This window comes from Drosophila suzukii, unplaced genomic scaffold (assembly GCF_043229965.1).
Source record: "Drosophila suzukii unplaced genomic scaffold, CBGP_Dsuzu_IsoJpt1.0 scf_12, whole genome shotgun sequence".
Lineage (NCBI taxonomy): Eukaryota > Metazoa > Arthropoda > Insecta > Diptera > Drosophilidae > Drosophila > Drosophila suzukii.
The window spans coordinates 1385893-1408515 of NW_027255899.1; the positions used below are offsets into that span (position 1 = coordinate 1385893).

General features: G+C 44.0%; 1 protein-coding gene across 3 annotated transcripts; it reads left to right on the forward strand.

Moving 5' to 3' along the window:
- Nucleotides 1-19447: 19447 nt before the first annotated feature.
- Nucleotides 19448-21119, forward strand: LOC139354640 (uncharacterized). 3 transcript variants are annotated; one of them, XR_011605567.1, is made up of 5 exons: nt 19448-19740; nt 19795-20021; nt 20083-20140; nt 20203-20539; nt 20629-21094. XR_011605567.1 is itself a non-coding variant. In XM_070998892.1 (5 exons), exons 4-5 carry the CDS (start codon nt 20348-20350, stop codon nt 20648-20650), a joined length of 210 nt encoding a protein of 69 aa, XP_070854993.1. In that variant the 5' UTR covers nt 19448-19740; nt 19795-20021; nt 20083-20140; nt 20203-20347; the 3' UTR covers nt 20651-21119. The 3 variants fall into 3 exon arrangements, 2 of the variants coding, with proteins under 2 accessions (XP_070854993.1, XP_070854992.1); XM_070998892.1 differs by having other exon boundaries at nt 20203-20535; nt 20629-21119; XM_070998891.1 differs by having other exon boundaries at nt 19452-19740; nt 20203-20915.
- Nucleotides 21120-22623: the final 1504 nt, after the last annotated feature.

The window sequence follows — 22623 nt, forward strand, 5'->3', positions numbered from 1 at the left end:
ACTTGCGCTGCGTAAGAAGCTCAGGAATCTGCATCCCAAATCTCAGTATCCTCTTATAGCTCTTATAGTTTCCGAAATCTCAGCGTTCGACTTGTTTAGTGATCGTGATCAAGAATATATACACTTTATGGGGTCGGAAACGCTTCCTTCTGCCTGTTACACACTTTTCAACGAATCTAGTATAACGCTTTTTTTCAGCTTGTGCTCTAACGTTCGATAGATCTACATCATTTTCTATGCCACTAGGTGGAAGTAATACTAATGGCCGTGCTACTTTTCCCAATAACATTTCCAGAGGACTTGCCTTCGTCACACGATTAGTTGTACAATTAATTGCTAGCAGCACCTCTCCTGGCACATCCTCCCAGGACTGTGTTCCAGTTTCAGCCGCCGTTAAAATATTTTCCAACGTGCTCATTGTTTGTTCCACTTGCATTAGCTCTACTAGCACCGGTGGCAATCAAGTGCAAGTTTATTTTGTGATCTGAACAAAATTCACTGAACTTTGCTCCAGTAAAACACCTTCCCTGGTCAGCTATTATTCGGTTTGGTACTCCAAATTTAAGGGAATGACTAGTATAGACATATTTGGTAAACGCGTCAACTTAAACAATAACATACTCCTTTTGGTCACTCTTGCCGCTTAATTTCCCTGTTATGCCGACGTGGATTGTGTGCCAAGGAATATTTACTTTTGCGATTGGATGCAGTTCAGCCTGAATTTTTCCTGAAGTTGATTTGGACATTTTGCAAGTGATGTAGTTGTCAACAAATTTTTTGATGTATTTTGATATATTGTCAAACCAGTAAAAATCGTTAACTTTATCCAGTGTCTTTTCGAAGCCTAAACGCATTTTCGACTCATGAACTTGGTTTAAAACGGACCATCAGAAAGCACGGGGCACCACCGGTAAACAGCGGGTTCTGCCATACCTCTGTATTTTTCGGTGAAGAACCTCTGCCCTTAGTTCATATGTTTTCGCAATGTCTTCATCAAGAGAAAATCTTTTAATTTAGTCACGATTTCGTCTATGTCTGGGTCTCGACGCTGTTGAACAATGAGCCAATTACTTGAAATTTCGGCGAAGTTAACTCTCTTCTCCTCAATTACCTTTGGAGCAAAAGTAGTCCCTGATGAGATAGGATTTGCCGACAAAGAGTCAAGATGTGCCATTCTTTTCCCTTCTCTATACTGAATATCGAATTTAAATGACTGTAAGAAAGCACACCAACGCTGTGCTCTAGGAGTCAGATCTTGTTTATTTCTTGACGCCTTCAATGAGTTACAGTCGGTATAAACAGTAAAGTTCCTGCCTAACAAGTAATGTTGAAAATGTTTAGTTGCGTTTACAACCGCTAGAGCACCGTAACCATTGCCACTTGCATCTGTATGTAATTCAGTTGGATAAATTGGGTCAAAAATAACAAGGACTGGCTCATCGGTGACTATAGAAATAACTTGTTTCCGTATTTGTTCATGTTCTGCTTTCCAAATAAATTTATTTTTGTCTGAAGTTAAGAAATATAACGGTTTCATCAACTGTGAAAAGCCCTTTATAAACTGCCGGGAATACGACGCTAATCCAATAAATTGTCTAAGTGCTGTTACACACTGTGGAGGCGGAAGGGCAGTTAACGCTACAATTTTCTGAGGGTTAGGCGAATTTTACCAGCACTAACACTGTAGCCTAAATATTGAACCGATGTTTTCAGGAAAGAACAGTTTGTAATGTTGAATGAAAACCCAGTCTTTGTCAGAACATTTAAAACAATCTCTAATCTTTCAAAAGCGTCGCATTGTGTTGTGGCAGTTATCATGATATCATCCATATAGACGATAACATAAGAATTTTTTAAATCCCCTAGCGCCTGCATTACTAAGCACTGAAAAACAGAAGGCGCGTTTTTAAGCCCGAATGGCATAGACAGAAACTCATACTGGCCATCTGGAGTCACAAACGCTGTGTACTCAATAGAATCCGCATGCAAAGGAATTCGGTAGTATCCACTGGCCATATCTAAACATGTAAAACAATTAACTCCTTTATCAGCGACTGTGTTCGAATTTAGTCAACGCAGGGTATATCCGAACCATTTTTCTTCTTTACCAACAATATAGGGCTTGCATAAGGTGAACAGCTTGGTCTTATTATATTACACCTCAACAGCTCCTCAATTTTCTCTCGAACTAAATCTCGCTCGCATGGACTAATCGGTATGGCCTTCTTTGAACTGTTTTTCTTGGATCAATCAATCTAATTTTCATTTCGCCAACTTTAACCTTAGTACATGGAATGCCTTTTATAAAAAAATCTGAGTACTTTGCCAACAATGAATTAAGTTTTATTTTATTTTCTTCGTCAAGTTCGGTATCAATATCTGCTGGCTTAGAACCGGTACACAAATTAATTATTTTGACTCTTGAAATTGTAAATTTGTTTGATGAAATGACAATATCAAAACCCAGCTTAAGTATTTCACGCCCAATGACGATATCGTTTTGCATGTGATCATCGCCTATTACATGAAACAAAATCTCAATAAAATTGTCATTAATCTTAACGTTACTTACAACTTGTACAGTACTACATATTCAATTACTGCCTATGCCTTTTAACATAACAATATTATTTAATTTTTTACCAGAAAACTTAGAACTTAGCTTTTCTTTTATCAGTGAGCATTCCGCTCTGGAATCAAAGGTGACTTCAAAAATGTGTCCTCTGTGGTTCATGCTTCCTTTAGGTACTGCAACGCTGCACTGCTCCAGTCGTTTTTCCCGGTTGAATATCTTGTTTCTATCAGCTTCCTTCGTTGTACATTGGGTAGATATGTGTCCCCAGTCTCCGCACTTGTAGCAAGATACATTTGATTTTTCACGTCGATGTTCATCGTGTCTGACATGTCGCTCTTTGTCATTCACAAGGTGATGTTGTTGTTTCTTGAGTCTGTACTCAAACATTTTGTGGCCTGAAAATGACACTCGATTGAAGATTCCTCTTGTCGTTTTGGATAAGCTTCAGATTGATGCTCCACAAAGCCACTTTTCCTTTTATTAAATGTGAACGCTTTTAATTCGGACTGTAGATCGCTTCTGGTTCGAACATTTGATGTGAAACTTAAACGCTGCACACGGTTATACAAGTTTGCCAGCAATGCGAGAGTCACGGACACAGCAATTTCTTCTTTCTCCATTTCACGCCATTTCGTCGTTAGTTCTGTAACCATGCGGCTTGCGTGCAGCGCGAGACACTCGCCATCAGTCGATCGCTTTGTCAGCATATTTAGAAGCATGGCGGCTGGTGTTTCTAAAGTATCGAAGCGCTGTATGAACAATTCCTTGAACACAAGCCAGGTTATGACAGCATAGCACACTTGGGACAGTCATTGCGAAGCGCTACCCTCCAATGCTGAACTTAAAGTCACAACCAACGCACTGCCTTTCAACGTATTTTCTTTTAATATAATTTCCACCGTTGAGCACCACGATGAAGCGAGGGCACCTGCCTTGTCTGGGTTGAATTTGGGTAGGTGCACCGATTTGCTCTGCCCTGCATCAGGTTCCGTTGTTTTAATGGCTCCCACTTCAGATGTCGAATTACGTTCGGGTTCCATTAGAACGGAGTGCGTTTCGGTCTGAACACAGGCGTCGATTTATAGAGAGTTACCATTCGTTCTTGTAACTGCCTATCCTGTTCCTGCGAACCACACACGGCGACAGCGACGCAACGCTGTCGCCTCGCTATAACGGTTCCTCTCAAAAAGGACATGACAAATTCCACGAAGCCTGCAACGCAGCTGTGTGTCGCGTTACACTTTTTGTAGCGACGCACAGGCAACAGTTGCAAGGCGAGCAGAGAGAAGAAACAATGACATTGCAAAAACGCGGGACATAAGATAATGAATGAATTCGAGCTTCTGTGAAACACAAGCATTCCAAGAAACTAGCATTCCTTATACACAGAGATATACCAATCGCCGACATATATATATATTTTTTTTTAACTTTGCTTTTATTTGTTGAATCTTGTCTTCATTTTGAGACGAACAATAAGTTTACGAATCTTAACATTCAAATCTAAGTAACAGTATACTAAGACTGCATTCTAGTTGCGCGTCCCTCAAGTCGGTCGCTGGGTGGGTAAGTCATTGCGACGGAGACGTGATTGGTTTCTCAACCTTGTTAGGCCTCTCGGCATGTGGTTAGGTTGTAAAGATAGCTTGGTAAAGAACTTTTCCTTCTGTTCTGCGAACACTTCTTTGACTGATAGAATGTTTAAGTCACGACGTATGTTTTCGTTGCGAACGTACCACAGTGCCCACAGTGCCCCGGTGATTGCTCTCAGGATCTTTGACTGAGCTCGCTGGACTATGTCAATATTGCTATTGCTGGCATAGCCCCATAACTGGGAGCCGTAAATCCATATAGGTTTAAGTACCGAGTTATATAGCAGAACTTTATATTCAAGGCTAAGGGGAGACCGAGCGTTGATAAGACAGTGCAGGCTGCTGGCTTTTAGCTTTAGGTGTGTTTTTTTGGCTTTAATGTGCCGGCGCCATGTGAGTCTTCTGTCGAAGTGTACTCCTAGATACGTCACTTCATTTGCTTGCGGGAGTAGAGTGTTGTTTAACGTGAGCGGCGGGCAGCTTTGCCTGTTCAGGGTGAACGTAACGTGCTTGCATTTTTCGACATCGACCAGATGAAGAGCTAGCTGCGCAGTTGCATCGGGTATTTTGAGCGGCTAAGAATAGCTGTGTCATCATGTTGTTAGTCGTGTGCTTGTGGGGTTGTCTGCTGTGTAGAGGACATATAATGTTGGCCCAAGCACGCTACCTTTAGGAACTCCAGCTCCAATAGTGAACTTGTCAGTTATAACAGTGGTGCACGTCACAGCAAATTTTATATTGTAGAGGTAAGACTCTAAAAGCATGTGGGTGTTGTAGATAAGCATTGTCCTGATCTTGTACATTAGGCCTTCTAGCCAAACTCTATCAAATGCTTGAGAGACATCTATGAATATGGCAGTACAGTACTCTCGTTTTTCGAACGTGTTCCGAATTTCTGATGTTATCCGGTTGACATGCTCAATTGTTCCGTGCTTTTCACGAAACCCAAATTGAGGGATTCTTTGGTATGTGTTTATTCAAGTCAGTGCGCATTTTTCAAAGAGTTTAGATAAGCATGAAATAAGGCTTATTGGTCTTTTCCCGGCTTTGCTATCATTATTATAATTGACCTTTTCCATCTCACTGGAAAGTAGCCAAGTTTTGCGATAGCATTAAAATGCTGGGTGATAGTGCAAACGGCACAATATGATTATTTTGGGGGTTATGAGGTCGCAGCCCGGGGATTTTTTTGGATTCAGTAGACTTTTTATGATGTTAACGATTTCGTTTGGGCGAAACTCGATTGTCTCATGTTGAAGCTAAAGTCGGCAAAGTGAACGCGCTAGTGGGAGGATTTAGTTGAAAGACGTTTTTAAGGTGGTTAGCAAACGTGCTGGCTCTGTCTGCATCGCTGCGCGCCCAGCAGCCTGTGGGATTTGTAATGAGCATCACAGTTTCTTTTGGTGAGCTTAGAGTTGGGTGAGTTCTCCATAGTGAGTATTTAGTACTAGATGTTGAAAATTGCTTTATGTAGCGGCGCTGGGCATATGCTTCTTCTTGCTGTAAAGCTTTAGTAAGTTGACGTGAGGCATGTCTTAAGCTTTGCCTAGCGAATGGCGATCTTTGGAATTGCCACTCTCGACGTAATCGTCGCTTTTCGAGAACGAGCTGTTCGATTTGTAGGTTTGTCTTCTTTTGGTTGCGTTGTGTATTTGTAGATTGAGGTGTTGAAACTCGAGCTGCAGAGACGAGTACAGTGTTTTAATGACAGAAAATTTCATAGCCTTTTTCTCATTTTCAGCTCTACATTTTTTTACAAATACTTTGAGCAATACAAAAATTGAAAAGTACGCCAATTTCCTGCAACGATATTTTAAAAATAAAGGGCGTTCCAATTTTTGGTCTGGAAAACTTACAAAGCTTACACTTTTGCAATGCAATTGAAAACCCTAATTGTCATTAGCACGCTAACACAAAACTTTCCTAAACAATTTAAAACAATGGAAAACGCTGTAGTCGATGGCCTTGACTATTAGATACCCGTTACTCAACTTAAGCAAGTGCGAGAGGCATGGAGAAATGCTTAAAAAAACTCTACTTATTTCACTAACACACCTAGCCTATAGCGCAACACTAACCTATCGAAAAAATTTATAAAAATCTAACTAAAACCAAGAAAACTCCAAAAATCCCCTCCTCCCTCTATAACACTATTAAACTCTGCAACCAACTCAACATAACATTGACCCCCATAACTACCAAGAAAGAAAAAACACCACACTGGCTTGGCAGCCAAACAATCCGAGAAGTGCCGCCGAAGTGGCACATTTCTTCCCGACGGGAGTCACTTTCGCGATCTGAATGCGAAATCGCCGAAGTAACTTCTAGAAGTGTCGCCGTTGTCACTTCCGGAAGTCACTCAGAAGTGACTTTACATATGCTTGTAGAAGATATCTGGAAAAGTCTTTCCCAATTAGAAAATCTTGAATAAAAAATATTTTTTTATACTTTCAATATTTTGCATTTATTTTTTGAACAAGGGCTTTGTCCGCTTGTATACACAGTCATGTAGGCGTGTAGAAAATTTTTCTGAACAATGTTATTTAGGTCCAGCTCAGTGCACATAAGAAATTTACTAATAACAATTTCTAAAAAAACAGAAACAAAAAATGTTTTTTTTCAGTCAAAGTAAAAACAAACTAGAAGACATTACCTTTAACAACGAAATATGTTGAGAATCATTGGATGCTGCGTTTCTCCGCAGTAACACGCCAAGTAATGTCCACAGCTAGCTTGTCCGTAAATACTTTAAGTAACCGTATAGCTCACGATAACCATGTAATTTCGCACCCTTTGTTGATGGGGACATTTAAATATGTTAAGCAATTAAAAAAATTTAGAAAGAAAAAGAGCTATATTTTTAAAACGCACAAATTTGATACAAAATTGCATTGTCCACAGACAAATCGCGCAACGAAATGACGCTCGTGCGTGGAATACCCGAGAAATTTTCCAAAAAAAGGGTAACGAAAAATTACCGCGACCTCTTTTTATGGCTTGTTTTTATACACTTGCAGAGGGTATATTGATTTCAGTCAGAAGTTTGCAACGCAGTGAAGGAGACGTTTCCGACCCCATAAAGTATATATATTCTTGATCAGCACGACTAGACGAGTCGATCTAGCCATGTCCGTCTGTCCGTCCGTTTCTACGCAAACTAGTCTCTCAGTTTTAAAGCTATCGGACTGAAACTTTCCCAAAAGTCTTATATCTTTTGCAGGTAGTATATAAGTCGGAACCAGCCGGATCGGACAACTATATCTTATAGCTCCCCTAGGAATAATCGGACAAAAAAATTTTAAAAAATTATATCTCTGGTGTTTTTTAGCAAATAAACTCCTTAGCTTGGAAATAACATTTTTTAACTAGTTTTGAATTTTGAACTAAATTTTATCGAAAACGGACGACTATATCATATAGCTGCCATAGGAACGATCGGAAAATTGGTGGAAAAATAATATGAGACAAATTATAGCTTCGGTGTTTTTCAACACATAACCTCCAACGCTTGGAAATAACATTTTTTAATTAGTTCTGAATTTCGAATTTAATTTGATCAAAATCGGACGACTATATCATATAGCTGCCATAGGAACGATCGGAAAATTGGTAGGAAAATAACATGAAACAAATTATAGCTCCGGTGTTTTTTTAAATATAACCTCCTACGCTTGGAAATAACATTTTTTAATTAGTTCTGAATTTCGAATTCAATTTTATCAAAATCGGACGACTATATCATATAGCTGCCATAGGAACGATCGGAAAATTGGTAGGAAAATAATATGAAACAAATTATAGCTTCGGTGTTTTTTGACATATTATCTTATACTATTGGGAATATAATTTTTTGTGTTTTTAAATTTAATAATTATAGCTGCAAGGGTATATAAGCTTTTTTTCTTGTTTTCCACTAATTTTGTTTTTGTAAAATGTGTACTGTCGTCTTTCTGTCGCTCAGAAGTGTCTCAGAAGTTACTTCTTTGCGATCCCGACCCTTTTTGTTTTTATAAAATGAGTACTATCGCCTTTCTATCGTCCGGAAGTGACTTAGAAGTTACTTCTACGTCTTATAGTTTCCGAGATCTCAGCGTTTATGCGGACAAACGGACAGACGGACATGGCTAGATCGACTTGGCTGGTAGCGCCTGATGAAGAATATATATACTTTTTGGAGTCGGAAACGCTTCCTTCTACTTGTTGCACACTTTCTGACGAATCTAGCATACCCTTTAACTCTACGAGTAATGGGTATAATAGAGTGAGGAGCTTAAGGCCTTTTGCTGCTATAGCTCAAAAATAAACCCATTATTAGCTTATAGTTTTAACCATAAGTTAGCATTAGATAATAACAATAATAATAATAGCGTGGTATATTCGGTCTCGAGACTGAATCTATGTTAACAAATAATTTCTAAGGGCAGAAATTAAGAGTAAAAGATAGACTGGCTCTATATAAAAATTTTTTGAAAAACTAATAAGATTTAAAACCGTAGAACCTTTAGTATCTGAAAATAATATCCCTATCTTACTCGTTCCGATAAAATCGTTACCTGACTCAAATGAGAAATGATGAAGTTTAGTAATTGACTATAGCCAAATTAACAAAAAAACAAGGAAGAACGCTACAGTCGAGTACCTCGACTATCAGATACCCGTTACTCAAAGGGAAATGGAGATATGCAAGCAGCAAAGCGAAATTAAAATGCGCCACCTACCGGCGGTAGACAGATTTAAGCGTTATGGGCGTTAGAGTGGGCGTGGCAAAATTATTTTTGGATCAATCGATAGGTATTGACGACACCAATGCATTTCAGTTAAAATTTTTTATCTAGCATGCAAATTGTTGGCGTCACAGGTTTTCGCGGTTTGTGGGCGTTTAAGTGGGCGTGGCAAACTTTTTTTTAGGTCAATCAATAGGTATTGATGAGAACAATACATTTCAGTTAAAATTTTCTATCTAGCATCAAAACTGTAGGAGTTACAGTTTTGGGCGGTTTGTGGGCGTTAGAGTGGGCGTGGCAGTCTACTGAAACAAACTTGCGCTGCGTAAGAAGCTCAGGAATCTGTACGCCAAATCTCAATAGCCTAGCTCTCATAGTTTCCGAGATCTCAGCGTTCATCCGGACGGACAGACAGACGGACAGACGGACAGACGGACAGACGGTCAGACGGACAGACGGACAGACGGACAGACGGACAGACGGACATGGCTAGATCGACTCGGCTAGTGATCCTGATCAAGAATATATATACTTTATGGGGTCGGAAACGCTTCCTTCTGCCTGTTACATACTTTCCGACGAATCTAGTATACCCTTTTACTCTACGAGTAACGGGTATAACTATTAGTAGATAAACTTCCGTTACAAAGAACCGTCGATATACCGAGCAAAACACTTCTCTTGTTTAGATCTAAGAATTAGAGGAATCATCATGAAATATAATTTCATTTTCTACGAGCAATGGCTCCTATCTTTTCTCTCGATTATCATACGGCCTAAAATAGCCAAAAATTCATTTCAGCATATGATGACAGTCGCACTTTCGGGTTTGAAAGCATCCCATTCCTCTACATAGATGAGCTAATAGTAATAGGATGTTCCGAAACGTTTTCGACTTTTGCAGAAAAAACAAGGAAGAACGCTATAGTCGAGTACCTCGACTATCAGATACCCTAAATAGAGATATGCAAGTAGCAAAGCGAGATTAAAATGCGCCACCTACCGGCGGTATACAGATTTAAGCGTTATGGGCGTTAGAGTGGGCGTGGCAAATTATTGTATACATTTACAATTTTTTATTTTGCTGTTGGGACTAAAATCGCATTTTTCTTAGTGTAATTGGTAATTATACCCGTTACTCGAGAGTAACCGCCCAAGCCTGTGGCGCCCACAATTTTCATGCTAAATAACTGGAATGTATTGGTCTCGTCAATACCTATCGATTGATTCAAGAAAAACTTTGCCACGCCCACTCTAACGCCCATAACGCTTAAATCTGTCTACCGCCGGTAGGGGGTGCATTTCAATCCCACTTTGCTGCTTGCATATCTCCATTTCCCATTGGTCCCATAAGCTGAGCAACGGGTATCTGATAGTCGAGGTACTCGACTATAGCGTTCTTCCTTGTTATAACTAGGTACTTTAAATTCATATACTCCCTTTACATTAGACTTAAGATTTTTCAAACTCTTAAAATTACGACGCTCCTAATTAGGTATCTCACTCTCTCTCAAAACTCTTTTTTATGTTTAATAATGGTGCTTAGACTAATTATTATATCAAAATCAATAGGTGCGTATGCGTTACTGATTGTCTGGTCTGTTGATAATGGATGACAATGTATGCTCACCGAATGTGAGCAGCTATACGATGCTAAGAGTACTTGGTAATCAGAGAACTGGGCTTCGTGTATGCCATATTAAGGGGTTATATACCTTCTTTGTCGAAGAAAAAGAGGAAAGCTTGGATTTTTTTTAGGTATGTAGCAATTATTTCATTACATGAATGTTTTAATTTTTTGATAGTACACTTTATTAACAATGTTTGTGCAAAATTTCGTGGAAAAATATTAAATAGTTTTTAAGGGGTGGCTGTTTCCCTTAGAGACTTTTTTTTTTAAGAGCCTTGCGGTGGTACTTCCCCAGGTCGAACAGGTCAACTGAAACCATAAAAGTAAAAAAATTTCATTAGTTTAGTGTGATTCCTTGTGCTTGTGCTTTTTAAGATTTTTTTTTTTGTGCATACGGGAACGTTTTATGCTAAAAATGAACTTTTTGGTCGCTAGAAGTTTCACTAAAAAATTCATTTCGGCAAAAAAAAAGTTTGTGCGTGAAAAGTCGATCGTTCAAGCACAGAAAAAAAAGTTTGAAGTAAATCGGTTCAGTAGTTTTCCGCCAATCCATATCACCGCAAAGTCATTTTTCAAGAAGCACCATTTCGAGATATTCGCGTTTAAAGTTTCAAGTTCAGTTCAAGGGCCGCGACGAGGCGCGCGGTTAGGAGCGCTGTAACTTTTTTTCTACTGCTCGAATCTCTATGAAAATTTGGGAAAATGTTCTCAAGGAGTTGTTCTTTAAGATAAAGCAATAAAAAAATTTTCAATTTTTTGAAAATAAAAAAGGTATATAACCCCTTTACGCTAAAATCTTAGTGAATAAAATTTAAGAATGTAGGTATTTATTTGTTTATTCTAAAATTGATGTTATATGTTTGTCCGAAACGTGGTTTATGTCTTATGTTAGTGATTCGTTAGTAGAGTGTAGTGGTTATGATCTCTTTCGTTCCGACCGACGTAGCCACGCTGGGGGAGTAGCCATACATACATATATGTAAGTAAACGAGTGATAGCTCCGTTGAATGGATATTTGTTTAGATCACAAATACATTATACTCATCCAAAACTTTAATGGGCTGCGTTTATAGACCAAACCGATTGATTGACTACCAAAATTTAATTGACTTATTGTCCTCTATATCTATCCCTTACTCTGATGTTATCCTTGCTGGGGATTTCAACAGCAATAATTAAAAGGAAAATAAATTATCGGACGACATCGAGTCTATTGGCTCAGCAGTACCTACACATTTTTTAAGCCACTGTGATACTCTACTTGACTTATTTTTTGTAACTGTCTATGATAAAATGTCCATGTATAGTCAACTTTCAATGCCAATGTTTTCAAAACAAGATCTAATTTATTTAATTTATAATATTAATAAAAACTTAACTTTAAAAATATTGACATTTGTTACGAACTGCTTTTTGTCGGTGGCAGTGCCGCTAGCTCAGTCGTCTTCAGGGCAGAGTACCCCTAATGCCACAGCTCGCAACATAAGTATCGATAACTTCGCGGTCTCACTTTACTAATCTATCGGTCATCACTAAGGGCAAAAACGTAAACAAAGCAAAAATCTACAATTATTGTCGGGAAAATGGATTACATTTGGTGGCTATCGATGTCCTAGCCAAGCGCTCCCACCCAACCATGGATGCCCTCAAGATGCTGCAGGGCACCACCCATTCGCAGTCGGCAGGAGACCCCCCCTCGCGACTGCGGCTACGGTTCCATCTCCCCCACTGGGAAAGCTTATTCACACATAGTGGGTATTACAAAGGTTTAACAAATATGGTAAGTACAATCGTTCATATACATTCTCCTCTTAATAGATTTATCCTTCCTCAGCCTCTAAGACCGAAACCTGGCCGCCGTCTCGGATATTTACGCGGTCAAAGCAGAGGATTTGTTTTGCTGGGAAAGGGTACAGGCGCCGCGGAAACTATGCTCCACCAGCCATGTATTGGTAGAGCTCGCATGGAAACGCGGGCCTCAAGGGAACATGCGCGTATGGTCACTTAATCCTGAGGAGCTCCAAGGGAAAAGAAGGGACAGGCCAAAAAGGTACGTAACTGCACTGTAAACTATACCATTTAACTAACGCTCGCGACCTTTTTAATTTTAGGCAAACAACGAGGACAAATAAGGCTCTCGGGTCTTACTCCGGATAAACTCACAAACAGGTAAGTAGATATCACTATATATAATCGAGGTACACGTGTATTTAATTTCTCTTAATTTTCAGCCACTGTCGGGCCGGCCTGGAGGCGATGATAGCCCGGGCTGATGACTTCCCTTGGAGGCCAGCAGCGACACGGGTCTCCACACGGGAAAACGGCGCTCTCCGGTGAGTGGTGCACGGGCAGTCCGAGATTCGGCTGCCAGACAAAATGGCGATACTTCTCAGCGCCGCAATGCAACCGCTGGAAGTTTCCGAGAGGAGGAGGAGGACGCGGTACGCCGGAACGGACTCACCGGGAAGTGTTGACGTCGTCGGCGTCGATTGTAGAAGGCTTTCCTGGTTGGTCGCTGGCACGGGTCGAACGGACACCGGTTGCTGGTCAGCCAAGTCGGGCTGGTAGGTATGTCGAAGTATGGCGATGTCAGTAGAGTCCAAATAAATTCTTCCTAATTTAAGGCACAAAGAAAATTTTTACTAGCACTCCTAGCTGCATCTGCCTTGATTGCTGGACAGTATGGCCGCGACTATCACGCTATCTGCTGATCATCGCCCCCCGCCATATTACATGGCCTCTCTCGACATTGGGTCATTGGATACATGGGCCATTTGAAGTAATCCCAGAGCGAACCGGGATTAATCATCAAATGGCCAGATCGCCCCCCAGACTAATCCCGCTGCTGCAGCTATCGCCCTATCGACCTAAACTATCGATAACGTCGCTCCCACTCGACCCCAATTGCAACATCAACCAAAGATTTCGAGGGGCGCTGCCCGGAGTTTCAGCAGAACGATGAAATAATTGGTAGCTTTGGAGATACGATGGGATTCAACACGGCACTGATACCATCCTGCAGTTCGATCGGCGCCTAACGCGGGGCCCACGCATGACGGGAAGTATTGCAGATGTGATCGCGATGCTCGTATACTTTGTTTTGTCCTTCTTTCAGGTCACAACCGGATGTCTTTGGCGTGATACACTCCCAGACTGCGGCCTTGGAGATCTTCCAGCAGGTATGCATTGCTGCCGACGGATTTGACCACCCTGGCTTTAAGGAACTTGCGAGCAAACTTGGCGTTAAAAGATTTGCTGAAATCACTCAGCACGAAGTTGCGGCGGAAGACTTCTTGGCCTGGCTTGGCGAGCAGAGTACGGGCTCGCTTATCGTAGCGCTGCCGGCTCGTCTGGTATGCACCCTCCAGTTGTTTCTGCACCTTGGCGTGGATAACCCGAAGTTTGTCCTTGGTCTGCATTCCGGCCATTTCATGGTCGACCAGAGACCTGAGTCGTTTGGCTAGTTTGTAGCTGGACCCGTTGAGGAACATGTGATGGCCGAATACAGTGAAGAACGGCGCTTCCCCTGTGGCTGAGTGGACAGTGTTTCGGATGGCCACCTCAATCTCCGGCAAATGTGCATCCCATTCCCGGTGATCTTCGTCCAAGAAGCTGCGAATTGCGGCCAGGACGTTTCGGTTTACCCTCTCCGCGGCATTGCTCTGTGGTGAGTATACGGGAGTCCTCATGTGCTGTACACCGAAGCCATCGATCATCTCCTCAAACGCCTTGGATACGAATTGTTTGCCGTTGTCCGAATGTATCGTCTCAGGCACCCCGAACTTGTAAAATACCTCGTTTACCAGGAAATTTACAACGTTCGACGCCGTCGCCTCCTTCATCGCCTTTAAGAAGGTGTACTTCGAGAAGTGGTCCACCACGATAAATATCCAGGCGTGTCCACTCTTGGACCTCGGATACTTGCCCAGGAAGTCGATGTACAGTTTCTGGAATGGCCTCTCCGTCTCTACCCTTCCGATTCCGACCTGCATCCGGAAGTTTGGCGCTTTGGATTCCTTGCACACATCGCAACTCCGGACGTATTCCCGTACCTGGATGGTCATCCCTGGCCAATAGAACTGACGTCGCAGGATCTCCAAGGTCTTCGTCATCCCACCATGGCCAGCCTTGGGGTCCGAATGAGCACGCTCTACCAAGCTGTGCGTCAGGCTTTGCGGGATCCACAGCTTCCATTCGGATTATTCCAATTCCTCGTCCATTTTGGGGTTACTCATGCGCTTGAAGATGAGTCCGCCATCCACCTTGAGGTCCGGTAAGTGCTCCCTGTTGGACTCCACGTCTTGCACTAATTCCTTATAGTCCTCCGCAGCAAATTCGGTCGTCTCGAATCCCAGTAACTCCGTTGGATCTATCCGGACTTCCTCGATGATGCGGGATAGGGTGTCGGCGACTACGTTCTCGCTGCCTTTGCGATGTTCGATGCTGAAATCGTAGCCCTGCAGCTGGAGAGACCACCTTGCGAGTCGTCCGGAAAGATCCTTCATTGTCATCAACCACTTAAGGCTGGCGTGATCGGTAATGCATGTGAAGGGCATCCCTTCCACATACGGTCTGAACTTCCGAATAGCTAGGATGGCCGCCAGACATTCCTTTTCCGTGACCGAGTAGTTAACCTGGTGTTTGTTCATCTTGGCCGAGAAGAACGCGATGGGCTGCTCGTCTCCGTCCTGGTTCCGCTGAAACAATACCGCGCCGACGCCAACGTGGGATGCGTCGCACTGGATGAAGAAATGCTTCTTGAAATCCGCATGAACCAGGACCGGCGCGCTCGTCAAGGCCAACTTCAGGTCATCCACTGCTTGGGTGGCGCTGGGACTTAGGGAAAACTTTGTGTTTCCAGCCTTCTTCAAGGACTCGGAGAGTGGTGCGGCTAGCGTAGCGAAGTTCTTGACGAACCGTCGATACCATCCCGCTGTGCCGAGGAAGGCACGTACTTCCTTCATGGATTTCGGGTAAGGCATCTTCTGGATTGCCGTAACACGTCCAGGATCCATCCGCAGCAGTCCACCTCCGACTATAAACCCTAGGTAAGTCAAAGATTTGAAGCAAAACTTCGACTTCTTTAACCCTATGGTCAATCCGGCTGATTTGAGACTGTACAACGGCCTGCCTGGAACCGTGAACGCAGTGTACTCCTTGCTCTTCTCATCCAGTTCGATCTGCCAAAACGCAAACTTCAGGTCAACGCTGGAGATGTAATGCGTCTGGTCTATTCTGGAGAGGATTCCTTCTATACTGGGCAGAGGGTATGCATCTTTGATAGTCAAGGCGTTCAACTTCCGGGCATCCAGGCAGAACCGGTCTTTCCCTGGCTTCGACACCACTGTTGTGCGATTGCTCCACGGGCTTTTGCTCTCCTCGATGACACCCAGCTCCAACATCTTGTCGATTTCGTCTTCGACCACCTTCTGCTTCGCCGGAGACATCGGATACGGACGATCCTTAAAGACCCGAGCTCCTTCCATCAGCTCGATGGAATGCCTCTCCATGCTGGTGACTCCGAGGCCGTCCCTCTCAAAGGTAAGGAACTCCTCCTTGACCTAACGCCAGCTTTTCCTCCGCAGAAAGGCTCCAGGATTCGGGTTCCTCCCTTACCACGTCCTCATCTTCCTGGTCGGCATAGTGCTCCATCTGGCTGGCATGGATTTCCTCCGCTGCCTTGACGCCTCTCGTCGCCGGCTTCCCCACGACGGCTGGAGCTAGTCCGAAGGCTCGCCAGAAGTCCACTCCGAAGTACGCCGTTTGTTCCAGGTATGGGCACAGGTAGAACGTGACGGGCTTACTTACGCCTTTGTACCTCACAGGCAGCTCCAAGCGTCCGATGATGGATCGATCTTCGCCAGAAGCCGTACGGACTACCGAAAAATACGGTTGGACGGTAACTCCCAGCGCTTCCACGAGCTCTCGACAGCCTTTGCCCAGCACACTTACGCTAGCGCCTGTATCTAACAAGCCGGTGAGCTGCTTGCCCAAGGTCTCCACGTCGGCGAAGGGTCGAGGATCAGCGGAATCAATGTGCTTAACGGCCGCCACCACCTCTCGTCGTCTCGATCTCCTCATCCTGAAGCGCTCCCTTGCCTTCTGGACTCTCCGTGAGACCAGACGCATGCCGCTCAGCTGATGCTCCGCAAAGATCCGGTTTCGTGCCTCCATATAACGGCGAAGCCTCTCATCCTCCGGTAGGTATCTTAATAAATACTTATTACTATTAGATGGACTATGTACTTTCTTTTCTTCTTCTTCTTTCTTCGGCACTACTTCGCGGGATTCCAACCTGGGCGAGTCCCTCCCGCTTTCGGACTGCCCAGCCGACCGTTTTCCGCGCAATCGGGACATTTCGGAGAAATGACGCCCGGCTTGCCGCACCGGAAACAAAATCTCCTCCACTCCGTGGCCTCGCAATCTTGGAATCCGTGCTCCGCCGCCCCGCAATTCCAGCAACCTGGCCTAAATGTATTTCGGACTCGCCCACGTAGCTCGTCCACCTCCAGGTGTCGGTGCTCGTCGACTTCGTCCTGTACGTGCGCCTCGCTGACCCGTACCTTGTTCTGCTGCAGGTAAGCAGCACGCCCTCGACGACCGAAACTCCTCTCCACTTCGACGCACTCTTCGCGAAGTTCGTCCACCGTGAGTACGTCCATCGCGTAAACATATCTAGCGATGCCATCCCTCAAACCCTTTTTCACCACCTTAACCAACTGCCGCTCTGGCATTGGTTTTTTCAGGCGTGAGGCGAGTTGCTGCGTCGAATGGATGTAGTCATCCGCGCTCTCTCCCGGCTGTTGCTCACGCTGTAGGAGCTCGTGCATCCTTTCGTGTTCCGTCTGGTGGCCACGGAACCGATCCATCAGAGCCCTGCGCAGCTGGGCCCAAGTGTCCACTCTGGACTGGCGTACATGTACCCAGTACCACTCCTTCGCTCTGCCCGATAAGAGTACGTGGAAGTTGCGCAGAACTTCACTCCACGGACATTGATGCTGCCGCTGCAGGAACTCCAGACGGAACACGAAGTCGTCCACGGAATGGCCATCGTCTTCGCCGCCGAATGAGAGGTTCCATCGGTCCACTCGGATGTAGCGGTTTCCGTTGCCGGCTCCCGCGTTGGCGTATAACCGTGGCTCGTCCCGAAAATCCGCCGTCCTTCGGTCCTCGATGCGCCATGGCCGTGCGTGGCGATCGCTCCTGCCTGTCCGATGATACTCGGGTTCCTGGCTCAGGCTGCTGTCGATCCCTGGAGAGTCATCTACCGGCAGTCGAGGTCGCTGCCTGGGCGGCAATTCCGGTGGCCTTCGGTCGCATCCTCCTATATCCTGTCGCTGCGGAATCCCCGCTGGGCCATTTGCGCCGCCTTCTGGACACGACGGGGTGGCCACCATCGACACTTGGCGACTCGCGCCCTCCTGAAGCGGCTGCGGTTTGCTCTCGGCTGGCCTCAGGACGTCGTTCAACAACTTCATCATGTCGATGAATCCGTTCCTGATTTCTTCCCGCAACGCCTGGCTCACTCCTACCTCCTGTGGCGCGCGATATGTTTGGGCAGCCTGTGCCAGAGCTGCGTTCATCGCCGACTCCGCCGCAGTATCCCGTTCCGTGTTCGGCTTTTGTGGACCCGGCTGCTCCGGAACCAGAAGTCGATCCTGCGCCTCGACGATTGCCTTGAAGTCCAGGACCCTGGGCGACCGATGGTGCTCCAGATCCGCCGGTTGATTCCGAATCCGATCCACCGCACTACCGCCTACCGGCGTTCTGGGTAAACCCCCAGCCAGCGATATCCGCGGCAACCCAGCAGCACCCTCTACGTCCGTGGACCAGACATCGTCCTTGTCGTCGCCAGGAGGACCCATCGACCTGAGCTGGTGACCGTGCTTATCCCTGACGTCCTTACCCTCGGACATACTTCCCAAGAATTTTGAAATTAATACTTAAGAACTACTAATGCGATAATAAATATGATAAATAAATAAATAAATAAGACAACAAATAAATACAATAATAAATAATATAATAAATAAGAAAATAAATACAAAAATAACTAATAGCACAAGTAAATAACAATATACAAATCTTCCTCACTTTCCAACTCCTCTCCAAATCTCCTATTTCCTTGTATTATTTTTTTTCTTCCTACTACTCTGGTTTTGGGGAGATGGAACTGACCCTCGCCGGTGGGCTTCCGACCTAACTGTCTTGCGCTTTTTCCAAAAATCCGATTTTCCCGTCTCCGCCTAGCCGTTCGTCAACTGGACTAGCTATCACCCGTGGTGATAGCCGCCAGTTAAGGACATCGGCTGGTTTGGCTCCTGTTGGCTTTTCTTTCCCGCCCTTTTTTTCTATGTTAAGTCGAGGCAACCGTGCAGCGCGTAGGGTTGCTACGGGTCACGATTACGCAATTAAGTTCACAACCGACATAAAATTAGAAGTCCAGGACGGGGAGAAAAACCCAGGAACACCACATCCTAACAAAAAAAAACATTTCAAATAAGTAAATAACAAAATACAAGCCTTAAAACTACTCTATCACAGAAATTATCACAGATTCTCGTCAGTGCATCCCGTGATGCAAATCTTGGTTTGCCCCAAGATGCCATCACCGGTTCACTGGTAAACCTGTGACCAGGAGCAAATGGTCGGCAATGTCGACGTGCCTCCCGTTCTACTTCCAACTTCCCTACTCAGCTGACTTCCCCGTCACCACTCCCTAGCAATTGCAATCTATGTTGTAAGCCATAGGTCGTGATGGCGGGGGCATCAGGGTCATAACTGGGCGAGACGTCGTCGCCTCGACAATTTATTTTGTTTAAATTGGGCGCCAATATGTTACGAACTGCTTTTTGTCGGTGGCAGTGCCGCTAGCTCAGTCGTCTTCAGGGCAGAGTACCCCTAATGCCACTGCTCGCAACATAAGTATCGATAACTTCGCGGTCTCACTTTACTAATCTATCGGTCATCACTAAGGGCAAAAACGTAAACAAAGCAAAAATCTACAATTATTGTCGGGAAAATGGATTACATTTGGTGGCTATCGATGTCCTAGCCAAGCGCTCCCACCCAACCATGGATGCCCTCAAGATGCTGCAGGGCACCACCCATTCGCAGTCGGCAGGAGCCCCCTCCTCGCGACTGCGGCTACGGTTCCATCTCCCCCACTGGGAAAGCTTATTCACACATAGTGGGTATTACAAAGGTTTAATAAATATGGTAAGTACAATCGTTCATATACATTCTCCTCTTAATAGATTTATCCTTCCTCAGCCTCTAAGACCGAAACCTGGCCGCCGTCTCGGATATTTACGCGGTCAAAGCAGAGGATTTGTTTTGCTGGGAAAGGGTACAGGCGCCGCGGAAACTATGCTCCACCAGCCATGTATTGGTAGAGCTCGCATGGAAACGCGGGCCTCAAGGGAACATGCGCGATGCGCGTGCGTATGGTCACCTAATCCTGAGGAGCTCCAAGGGAAAAGAAGGGACAGGCCAAAAAGGTACGTAACTGCACTGTAAACTATACCATTTAACTAACGCTCGCGACCTTTTTAATTTTAGGCAAACAATGAGGACAAATAAGGCTCTCGGGTCTAACTCCGGATAAACTCACAAACAGGTAAGTAGATATCACTATATATAATCGAGGTACAGGTGTATTTAATTTCTCTTAATTTTCAGCCACTGTCGGGCCGGCCTGGAGGCGATGATAGCCCGGGCTGATGACTTCCCTTGGAGGCCAGCAGCGACACGGGTCTCCACACGGGAAAACGGCGCTCTCCGGTGAGTGGTGCACGGGCAGTCCGAGATTCGGCTGCCAGACAAAATGGCGATACTTCTCAGCGCCGCAATGCAACCGCTGGAAGTTCCCGAGAGGAGGAGGAGGACGCGGTACGCCGGAACGGACTCACCGGGAAGTGTTGACGTCGTCGGCGTCGATTGTAGAAGGCTTTCCTGGTTGGTCGCTGGCACGGGTCGAACGGACACCGGTTGCTGGTCAGCCAAGTCGGGCTGGTAGGTATGTCGAAGTATGGCGATGTCAGTAGAGTCCAAATAAATTCTTCCCGGGCCCTTTGTATTGGGACCCCGGCTGCTTTTTAATTTAAGGCACAAAGAAAATTTTTACTAGCACTCCTAGCTGCATCTGCCTTGATTGCTGGACAGTATGGCCGCGACTATCACGCTATCTGCTGATCATCGCCCCCCGCCATATTACATGGCCTCTCTCGACATTGGGTCATTGGATACATGGGCCATTTTAAGTAATCCCAGAGCGAACCAGGATTAATCTTCATATGGCCAGATCGCCCGCCAGACTCATCCCGCTGCTGCAGCTATCGCCCTATCGACCTAAACTATCGATAACGTCGCTCCCACTCGACTTCAATTGCAACACATTACCTTACTAAGTACCGCCTGTAATTTATGTGACTGGGACTCTATTTATGACTATACAAATATTAATTCTCAATTGACTGTCCTACAAGATAATATAACATACTTATATAATCGATCAGTACCATTAGTGACGAAAATGACCAAGCCACGTGAAAATCCATGGTTTAAGTCAGCAATTAAAGTACTTATTGACAAACGGGATAATGCATTTAAAAAATGGAAGCGATACAAGACGAGCCAGCACGCAGCGCAATATAAAACTCTAAGGAAAAATGTTTCACAATTAATTAATCAAGAAAAACGCAAATATTTCTTTAGCAGATTTAATAGGGCAACATCGAGGCAGCAGAAATGGGCTGATATTAAAAAACTTGGCATAGGTAAATCCAACATTACCCGATGTGATGCCAAACCTGATGCACTTAACAAAAATTTTGTAGACTGCAAAGTTCCTGACGTAACTAAAGATGACTATCTTGATCACCTACCCCGAAATACATATCGAAATTGTGATAATATAAATTGCGGCTGTGATAATGGTACCTGTGACAGTAGTTTTAGTTTCGCGTGTGTAACTGAGTCCGATGTCCTTAAGTCAATGCTACTAATTAAGTTAAAGGCCACTGGAGTCAACGACATAAACCCAAAATTTAAAAAGATACTATTGCCAAAAATACTACCATCCATAACTTTCATATATAATACTGCACTTACACAATCAACATTTCCCGACTCTTGGGAATTAGCTAAAATTATACCGATTCCAAAATCTGCAAATTAATATAGGCCAATTTCAGTCCTACCATATTTGTCAAAAGTCTTCCAACGGCTTATGGCTGGTCAGATGACAAATTATTTAACAAGTAACAATATTCTAACGGATAAGCAATCAGGGTTCCGTGTTGGCAGAAGCTGTACAACAGCTAAAATTAAAATAGTTGAAGACATCACGGAAAAAATGGACTTACAACATAACATTGTATTAAGTTAAAACGGCTATGTAATTTCTCGCGTGCATCAGTGCAACTAATTTGTTCTTATTTGAGCAATCGCGGGCAGTCGGTTTTCGTAAATAATGTGTATTCGTCTTTTCTTTGTCTGAAATGTGGTGTGCCTCAAGGATCCGTCCTAGGTCCATTACTGTTCTCGGTGTATGTAAATGATTTACCTAGTAATATGTCAAACTGTGAAGTACACATGTATGCTGATTATGTCCAAATGTATGTAAGCCTTCCTATTCGTAGAATTAATGAATGTATAAGTGTCTGTCAAACTGAATTGAAAATTCAGGCTTAAACCCGAAAAAATCTAAATGTATTGTAGGTAAAAGAGTAAAGGCTACCGATTCATTGCAAAAACAATCGATTAATAATGCTCCTATTAGTATGTAAAAACTGCAATTAATTTAGGATTTACGTTTAGTCAAACATTGACGTGGGATGATCACATTAATACATCTGTGGGAAAAATGTATGCGATACTTAAAAACTTATACTTGACCAATGACTTCTTACCGACCAAAACTAGAGAGACAATTGCAAAAATGTAACTCATGCCGGTACTTTTTTATGGACCAGAGGTATTTAGTGACTGGAGCTCCGGTCAGCGCAAGCTGCAAGTATCGTTTAATAATGTGGCAAGATATATCTATACTAGACAAAGAGCTGACCATATAAGTGACATTACAATTAAAATCTTTAACAT